At 37.9% G+C, this 10246-nt stretch overlaps 1 protein-coding gene across 1 annotated transcript in view; it reads right to left on the bottom strand.

Moving 5' to 3' along the window:
* Positions 1–1390: 1390 nt before the first annotated feature.
* Positions 1391–10246, bottom strand: part of POC5 (POC5 centriolar protein) — a 24074-nt gene continuing 15218 nt past the window's right edge. The window contains 6 exon segments of the mRNA XM_029083778.1: positions 1391–1557; positions 3298–3474; positions 4313–4426; positions 5228–5346; positions 8609–8771; positions 9974–10153. Of these exon segments, the coding sequence (XP_028939611.1) occupies positions 1408–1557; positions 3298–3474; positions 4313–4426; positions 5228–5346; positions 8609–8771; positions 9974–10153 (903 nt within the window). The 3' untranslated portion in view covers positions 1391–1407.

The raw sequence follows: 10246 nt of genomic DNA, 5'->3' as shown, positions 1-10246 counted from the left end.
TTCTTTCTCCTATACTTGCTATACAACGATTTAAAGAATTTGAGAGTGAAGGGCTGGCTGGTATACTAATTCCATATCGGAACTGCAAATTAAGCTATTTTATGTTTGACCTGAGATATAAATGAGATGTTTTCTACCTGAAAGAAATGAAATTCAACAAGTGAAAATTATGTGTATAAATCAACCCTTCCAGAAATAGGTCAGCACCTGGCCTCGTTTGGGATTCAGATTTTTATAAAGTCTTGCTAGGATTACAGTGTTCCTGTCTGAAGAAGAGTTCTTCTCTTGTTTAATTAGCGCTGGCATTAGGACAAGTCTTTCTTCTTCAGCATTTGATTTATGCACTGAAAATACACAAAAATGTCATGTCTAAAACCACATGTAGAATTTTCTATCATGGTGTAATCTTGTGTACATACTCAAAAAAGAACATCTGGTATTTAAGACTTAACACAGCTAGAAATTATTTGCCTCTTTTTTGTTCATGTCTTGAATTAATGTTAGTGTCTTGCTGAATATGTTTAAAGGTTTTTTCATTATTGAATATATTTCATATCTGAAAAATCATGTAGAATTTCTATCTTTGTAGTCTTCTCTATAACAAAACATCAGTAATTTTATCATGTAATGGAAGAACTTAATTGCCAACTACCGTCATTTTGTACTGAATCTTAATGTTTGTACTAAAACAACTATGATCTGTATCTTAGTCTTATGCCTAACTGCTGACTTGCGTACAACCTGTTTTGACATGGCTGCAGAGCACCACAGGAATATGAAGAACAGACTGGTAAATCCTCAGGTTTTGGAATTAGGGATCTAAGATCACAAATTCTTTGATCCTGCCAGGTATGCATCAAGTTCTGCAACATTAGCTTGGAAGATCAGCATACTTAACAGTGTGATGGACTTGGTACCTCAGCTGGCCCAAGTTGCACCCTGGGTGTGAAGGCTACCACCCTGTTCTTCATTTAAGTGTGCTGTTGTAGGATATAATTAAAATGCATGTCATTTACACTTATTGCATAAGCAACTAAAGCATATGTAACAAAAATAAATTTAATTTTCACTTGAAAGTGGATGTTAGTAACATTGGAACTAAAAGAGATTCAGACAAAAATCACATTCTAGCCTTTATTTAAAAGTGTGCAAAAGATTCCTTAAATAAAAAGTGTTTATCTTAATAAAATATGTTCTCAGATAGTTTGGAGGTAGAACAACACTTCAAGTTCTTTTTTCCCCTCCAGATGTTTACTATAAAAGCAGTTTTACTTTAAAAAAATTTGTTTAGAAAAGGGTAAAAACATGATACATACTTTAGGCTTTGCTACATCAAATCTGAGAAGACTGGGAAGAGGTTTAAATGATACCTTGATAAAAATCCCCATTGGTGAGAAAGACATTAATTCAGTCAACAACTTTTATTGACTGAACACTGGTATGAGTTTGGCCCTGCAGCATTCGCCCAGCTTGTCCTGCAGGTCTCACAGTGGTAGAACCAGAAGAATGGAGCACAGTTCGAGGATATTTAGCAGCAGTGGCTTGAGATATGGTTTGCTGAAAAGTAATCAGATACATCAAAACACTTAATAGTACCAAAAAAAATCCATTATAATAGTTTAAAGTGAGCTGTAGTTTAAACAGAAAGATTTGCAATCCAGCAAACTGAAATTTAAAAAAACAAAAACAAAAGCCACCCAAACACAAAACAAAAAGCCCAAAACCAAAAGAGGGAAGAGGGATTACTTTAACAGAATGAATAATTTTCCACCTTCCTTATCTGTAATATACTTTTTAGAACATGAAGTGCTAAACTTCCAGTTAACTAGGTACCCTGAGCTTTTATCACCTCAATCTTATATCAGGGTTGGTTTGTCTTGGTTTTTAACCAAACTGTTCAGAATTTTCCTCTAGTGCTAATTTAAGATGCCAACATTCCTTTTGAAGTTCAATATTTGCTATGAGGAAGTCTTTGACAGTTCTCTGGTCTCTGAAAAGACAAGGTGTGCATTTATTTAACAACAATGAATTTTCTCCCCAAAAAACTAGCCACCTTACTGCAGTAAAACGTAGCCATTCTGCTTTTAATCAAAATAAACTCTCTCCCTTGTCAGATTAATTACAGATAAATACTTCAATGTGATTGACTTCCACTTAGGCATTTATTTGCAGAAAGATTATATGGAATGTACCTCTGGGACTGTCAGATTTGTTGCATTTTTAGAAGTCAGATTTTGGTACAGTAGTTCAGGTACTACTTTACTTGTCACACTAGTCACACAATCTGAAACCAGAAATTGTTCCTAATGAAAGAAGTCACACACCAAACCTCTAACTCCCTAAGGACATTAAATTTAAGTATTAATTTCTCCTTCGGAGCCCAAATTCTCAAAAGCTATGTGCAGCCTTCCACAGGGCTCTGATTCACTGCAGGAAGTGAGTGAAAGCAGAATATCCCTCACGTGGACAGCTACCAGTATCTTCAGCTCAAATTAAGGGACCAATGTAGCTTTGCTTGTTCTGGCAGTATCGCTGAAGAGAAACTGAACTCGCAAACAGCACAAAGAAAACTCAGATCCTACTTTACAGGTTAAAATATAAAAGACATCTTGAACTGTTTCACAGGCCTCCAGTTAAAACCATTTTTTGCTCAGATTGGTCTAAAGTGTAGCAATTGCCTAGGCCATTTAGGCCACTGTTTACAGTCTTCTTGTATGTTGGTTTCATACCCTATTAATGCACTTATTTCCGTGTTTTCTTCAGGATAAATGGGAGGGGGGGAGGGTCAGACTCAAAATATAACAAACTGTAGGCTTGACAAATTTGATTGCCTCCAGACAAGGGTTTTACTTTATTCCCCCAGTCATTTGCTATGCTCAGCCTGTCAGTCTAATCTGCATGTCTACCACGTCTGGTTCAGACAGTCTTCTTGCTGTACACCATTGAAGCCTGTCTTTAAACTGTGATTGCATGATGATAACACCAAACACTGCTGTACCAACTGGACACTTGTACAGAGAGGAAGACTCACGGAAGAGCTGGCCAAGAAAGAGACAGCCAAGATCTCTATACCTGGGAAATTACTACAGAAACAACACAAATAGATTAAAGTGGCAATACTTATGTCCTCTCCTCACCAATGCCTTCTACCCAGCTCAAAGACAGTACTGTTTGTTATTTCAAACAGGACTCAAGTCTGAGCCTTGTCCAGTATCTCTTCCTGGTGGTTATTTTTGTTTAAACTACTACTAGATGTGTTGTAATAACTGTGCTGTTACAAACATAATTCTGACTTACCTGAGTGACTGGATGATGCTTTTCGACAATGACTGAACTCATGGGTGGAGCAACTCCCATCACTGCTAAACTACCGCAAATTCTGGCTTTTTGTCCCATATCAGCTCGGCCTGTGATTCGAGCAGTGATTGTTCTTCCTGCTTTCTGTTGAGCAGATGTTATTACTTTCGCCATGGGCTACAAATTAATTAAGTATTAGTTGGTAAAAAATGCTAAACATAATATTTACAATGCTCTTGTAAGTCTGCTTGGTTTTATCAGCCATGTGCCTAAACAGAACACAGATGTTGCAGGTAATCCAGCTATGCTATAGAGACTGATTTTGCTCCACCTACTTGCAGCCTGGTTTATTCCATCTTTTTGCACTCTTAAGCAGCATTTCAAGCAAGTGACTTCTGTCCTGAGGGGAGTAAGGCTAATTTGACAAAAATGAAGCAGTATGGATAATTTAGCTTTGCTCACTGGCTGCATACTGGAATGACAGCTGCAGGCACGTCCATCACCCTGGAAAGTCTTTCTAGCAGTGATAGTTAGCAGATACAAAAAAGCTTCCATGCAGCAAAATGCTGCATCTTTCTCTATCAGCTGGTAGCAAACTGTATCAGGTTGGAAAAAGAAAGGATAGCAATGCAGAACTCAGTGGAGAGAAGTAAGAAGGACAGTTTAGCAACAAATACAGAAGAGGCAAAGAGAGCAGATTGCTAAAGGGAAGCATATTCTTTCCAGAACAAAATGGTATGTGGAACACAAATTGTTTCTGTTGTGCTATATGGAAATGTACGTGCACTCTTCTTCATTTTATGACACTTGCTCCTCCCCCTTCCAGAAATAATTTCAAATTGCTCCTAACAAATATGAGTTTCTGCAACATTAATGCATATGTAAACTCTATGGCAGTTTCCTCAACTACATATGTGTTGCTCTGAAAAAAATGTGGAAATAACAATACCCAAACTAATATTTGTTATATTTATGCCTTAAAAATTTAAAAAAAAAGTTAATTTTAGCATGTTACCAGTTTTTGAGCTGATGCCACTCCAGATCCTGCAGCTGTGCTAGTGACTATTACTGGAGAATCAGAATCTAGCCTGGTTTGAGAAGTGCTTGCATGACCCAGGTGGGTAGAAAACTGTGAATGAAAGCAGAGTTTAAAAACAATGAGTGTAACATTCTAGAAAATAGTTTCACTTTTTAAATAACGAGGTTTTTTACTATACCAATTACCCTTCTAAATTTAACAACTTCATAGATATTTTCTCTAGTTTTACTGTTTTCTGGCTAATTTAAAATATTTCTCTAAAAACTGTAGCAACAGCATGAGTAAGATTTGATACTATTAGAATAAAAAAAATCAGGAAGAGAGGAAAGCGCTCTTCTCTGTTCTAACCTGTGCACTAGCATGAAATTGTTTTACAGTGGCAGTGTCTTCAGCATGACTCCAGGGCAGGTCCAGAACATCTAAGCTACTGGATAATCATCTGGCTGAACCGACACGACAGGACAATAAGCTGAGTTCCCTTGGTGTCTACATATGTTACACTTCTAAAAAATAAGCTTCAAGTCAAGCCAGCTTTACTTCTTTTCAGATTATATTAAGCTCAGGTTTTTTGCAAAAAACTCTCAACAGCTTTTTTCCAGGAAGAACCTTAGAGAGCAAATTTTCCTTGTTATAGTGACCTTGTCTTCCTTAGTTTAATGCATTTTCACTAAAAAAACCCCAGAGCTTAATGAAAGTACAGCAGGCCACAGCAGCTGTGCCCCAGTCACTTCATTTACACAGTGCAGTCTGAATATAGGTTTCTTTTTACGCTTAGACTGTCTTCAGGTTTCTTTGGTTCATGGGCTATGGCATTTATCTTTAAAAAGCTCCAACCAAGGATGTTCATTTTTGTCACTAGCAAATACAGTTCTGTTCCAGCTACACGCTTACCATGTCTTCCAGCTGAAGAGTAGTTGCTGGTGGAGGTGGTGGTGAGGGCAGATTATATTGTGAAGGAGGTACTCTTCCTGCAACAGCAGTGCCATTATCATTTCTCCTACTTCCTGCATCTATTATTACAAACACAAAGTAATGGGATCAGCACATAATCTAGCAAACCCTAAGGGGAAAGAGGTAAGTCACAGTAAAAAATCTACTGTTCCTTTGAGATTTCTGTACAATCTAATTAAAAGGATCAGCTTGTTCTTAATAGGGGTGAGTGTATGTGTGTGTGTGTGTGTGTGTGTGTGTGTGTGTGTGTGTGTGTATATACATATATATATATAAAAATAAATATTCCTATATTTGACCCTTCTTTTCAGATGCTGGGAAATAATATTTTCCAAGGGTCTTGTTTCTGTGTTATGCCTCAACATCCCTGTGGCACTTGTCACATATGCAAAGGACTGATGTTCTCCATACTGGTTGCCAGTACTAAATCCAGTGTGCAACAGCTGCTTTTAACGCTAAGGGCTAAAATCCAGTTCAGGTAGAGAGCAGCAAGACACAGAAGGCCATACTGGACATCTGCGAGGGGGTAAGATCTTTAGGAGGCTCACTGTCAGTAAAATAAAATGTTATTTTAACTTTCCTGACAAGGTACTGCAGTTTCAAAGAGCCACAGGTCATGCTCAGCAGCATCTCATCTCCACATAAAATGGCTGGACACCAGCCACACATCCTGGCTGTACGGCTGGGAAGATCCATGGACACCCTACAGCCTTCATCTCCCCCACCAGCTGGGTAAGCCTGAGCTTGCGCAAAATCCAGCCAGGATTCTTTTGTCTCACAGTGCAGACATCCTGGGGAGGTCAGAGCTGTATCTTTTCCAAGCAGTTTCAGCCTTTTCCTTTAGAATACAAACTTCTTTAAAGGAAGCAGAGAGAGGTAATTCATATTTACACTCGTGTTTCTGAAGCAGATGGTGCTAGCAGCAGTTCCAGGACAAGGGAACTTTGCTCATTCCAGGGACTAGAGTGACACCACCTGGTAGTTGTATTTTTTTGTATTTTCTCTTGAAGTGAGCAGGAAAAATATAAGGAAGGTAGTTCAAATCAGTGCAATACTCAAAGATTTAAAGAATTAAAGTATGCCAGAATATGCATTTTGTGCATATACATGTATGTACACACACATTAAGCTTAAGCATAGAGAGGACCAATGCATAGTTACAAAGCAATCAGATTTGACTGTTACTTAAAAAAGCAGTGTTAGATTTTTTTTTTTAAGCAAAAAGTCATGAATTCTGGCTTCAATGTTCCTTTATATATATAAAAGAGGTTAAAAATAATCTTAGTATAATCAGATTTTAGTCCATCCACATTGACTCCAAATGTTAAGGACCCATTAAGGTTGTGCTATTTGCACGCTATTAGTATCCTACATTATAATGCATGTTATACATTATATGTATGTTATTTGGATACTGTATGTATATTAAATGTACATAACAATCTAGTAAGAATAAATCTGTAAAGGGACCAAATTCTGCTTTTATTTCCAATGACAGTAGGTGGCACTGCAGTGTTCATATAAATATATAATCACCGAGTCTGGCACATGGAAGTTTTAATGTCCATAGATTACAAGACTAGAACAAATCACAATAATAATCTAATCTGATGTTTGAAGTCCCCTGGTGCCTGATCACTGTTCTGTTATATCTGAGGAAGAGTGCAAATAAACAGTTGTACAACCATATTAAAGAGTTCTGTAACTAACTGCATTAAAAGCACTGTCTGGCTGTAACCAACAAAGAGATAGTGTGCCTGGGGCTGGGGAGAAGATGGTATGAAAGGCAGTGGAAAAAGAAGGCAGGCATGGGACCAAGGACAACAGAGACTGTGAGATGTTATGAAGCCTGATGAGGAATACAGCAACCACAGGAAATTTAAAAGCATGATGCTGGACACCCAAGAAGTTGGGTACAGGCACACCAGTGTCCTGAACAGGAGAGAACAGCAAAATCTCTAGGAACTCTGCCTGTGTACCAGCTCCTGCTTCATAGTGAAAATCAAGCCAAATGTTTAATGAATCACAGGGACTGGTCATGGCAGCTCTAGACCTCAGTTTTCTTCACTTCCTTCCTACTTACCCTCTTCTTCACAGGTTTACAGAAACAATGCTTTCCTATTTCACACCACTGTTACCCATCATTATTTGGGAGACCAACTGTCTGTTGCATGTTATTGTAAAACAATAAACAAACAAATAAAAGCTTGGAGAGATTAGTTCTCAATTGGTAACACAGTGAAAAATAAAGTACTTGTGCAATGCCATGTAACTTTATTCCCAAACTCTTCAATAAATCATTCATTCTTGACCTTCCCCAAATGCTGGTCCTGTGTTTTAACTGCACTTAGCTAATATTATATTCTAGTTTCCTAAGCAACTGCACAAATACTGCATATGTTTAACAGGCTCAGACAGCTGCTCAGGTACTTAAGAAAATCCTCTTAAGATTTTCTCCAGGTTTTTATTTCCACTTCTTATCTACATTTTTGGGGAGGAATTTTTCTGAAGTAGTTCAGAAACTTCTGATATAACATAATGTTAAGTTTAGCAACTGAAGTTATTTGTCTGAGACCATCAGCATCTGCTGCTAGTACAGCTGTGACACTCCTGCTGGCACAGCTATTTTCTCTTTAATGTAGACTGCTGCATGAGCATGGTTAGGTTCCTACTGTTAAAGATTGTCTCACTCTGAGGGGGTGATTTCACTGCATCACTAAGGGTGTGCAGCAGCTCTTTCCTGCATAGCTACGGAAGTTTTATGAGTGTGCTGGTGATGTAATTGCACTGGTATTTCCTGTTCTGGTACAGAACTCCAACTAAATACTGAACCTAAGAGATTTACTTGCCCTTTTTGCATTAAAAGGCAAGATAAAGAAAAGCAGAGCTGTCTGGGAAAAGCAGATTCATTGCACAATGAGATTGCAGAGAATAGGGGAAGGTTTTCCAGGATTTCCCCCCCTCACCTCCTATAACTTGGGTGCTGACAGAATTCTGGGTAATCTTCCACACTATTTTAACAAGTTTGCAATCCCTGGCTTCTTGTTCTGCCTTCAGTTGCAGGTTACTGCCCTCACAGCAAGGTGGGATGAAGAAAACGTATTCCACCTTTCAACTTTAGCATTACAAAGTTCAGCATCAGAATATTTCTAAACGTATTCAACAGGAATTTTTCAAGCAATAAGAGTCTGACAAACTGTATCGCCACAAGTCCTCATGTTAAATAAAAAAAAGGGCGAATCCTTTAAAACAAACAAACAAAAACCAAACTCAGCAACACGCCCCCATCCCCTCCATTACTAGATTACAGCTGATACTGACCAGAATCTGTCCTACTGTCCTTGCCCTGAAACATGGTCATTGCTTCCAGGTTCAAAGCACATACACCACGCATAAAGGCTTTCTTCATGGTGTCTTCATACTGTTCTCTTTCACTGTGCAGTCGCAGAATCTCAGCTTTTGTCTGTTCCAAAGTAGCAGTTAGCTGTAAAAGAGAACAAGGAAACAGCTGTTTTGTACTTCTGAATGCAAACTATGAACACACTCCTCAATTAGCTTTAAAAGTCACTTGCTACATTAACAAAAATACGCATTTTCACTTCAAAATCCCTGATACACCAGAGATGAACAGCTACTTGTAATTTATTTGTACTACAGAACATTACTCGTACCAGAGCACACCAAGGACAAGAGTGCATTCAAAAGGACTGTCAGATCCCTACCTAACCCAGTAAGCAGAAATTTATTTTACAAGTTTTTGTCTTATAGAAGCTAGGCATGTGGCACAAGCTAGATTTCCACAGGAACGTGGATTTGCTTAACAGAAAAATAACTGTTCCTAGAAAACTACTGAAGCATAGACTGAATTGTCATCAGCAATCTTTCTTTTCTAGCTATCGTAAAAAACCTAAAAATGCCGAGAATCAGAGAATCACAGAATAGTAGGGGTTGGAAGGGACATCTGGAGATCATCTAATCCAACCCCCCATTTGGCAATAGACCAAGCTACCTTTGTAACTCATTACTTACTGTTTTTGTGCTGGTGAGCCACATTTAGTATGCCTATTCTTAAAATTCTAGATTTAATTTCTTGTTAAAATACAAAGCTTTTAAAATGTGTATTTTAAAACTTTATTTACATACTGTGCACCAATGCATATGTTGGTAACTTCACCTTAAGCTCTGAAAATTTCTTAACAAGCTTAATTGGCAAGTTGAAGGCAAAACCAAACTTAAATTCGGCCTTTAACAGAGTAGCAATTATAGGAAAATAATATTGTACTCATCATGATCATTTATAATAATAATGGTCTTCTATTTCCATTGTCTTCTTCAGTAAGACCTCAAGATGCATAGCCAATATTAACAGTCACTCCTAGAAAACAAGTATCATCTCTATTGGTGGGCAAATTTGTCTCATTTCAGCAAGAGTCCAATTTACTTCACATGTGTGTGCAGATCAGCAACATTTTATATCTGATTCAGGGGAAAAAAAGTCACACCTAGAAACCATAGTAGATATCGTGGATGTCCTCAGATCTTCTTGTGTACTTGGGAGCACTGTTCTGCTGGAAAGTCCTCATGTTTTTCAAGTTTGCTGACAAAGAGATACTTTGGAAGGATGGGGGGCAGGTAGGGGAATGAAGGAGAGAAAGTATGAAAAAAAAAAATAAAATCTTATTTTACCTCTGCAATTTTGGCTTCATAATCATTGGTGAGCTGAACACAGACATCTTCTGCCCGTAACTGACAGGCTTTTGCTACTTTTTCTTTCCATTTTTCTTCACTAAGAGAGCGCCATGCTGCCCAAACTTTCTTCATCAAAGCTGTCCGGAATTGTCTGTCTGCTATTCTGTTTGCATATTCCTTAGGAAACAAATATCACCACATTGTATGCAAGTTTAGATTTCCTAAAAATTCAAGTACTCAAGAAAGTGTGGATGATTGTTTTACAACTTA

Source organism: Antrostomus carolinensis, unplaced genomic scaffold (assembly GCF_000700745.2).
Source record: "Antrostomus carolinensis isolate BGI_N321 unplaced genomic scaffold, ASM70074v2 scaffold15472, whole genome shotgun sequence".
NCBI classification, from domain to species: Eukaryota; Metazoa; Chordata; class Aves; order Caprimulgiformes; family Caprimulgidae; genus Antrostomus; species Antrostomus carolinensis.
Note: the sequence above shows the minus strand (reverse complement) of the source record. Positions and strands in the feature narration are given on the sequence as shown.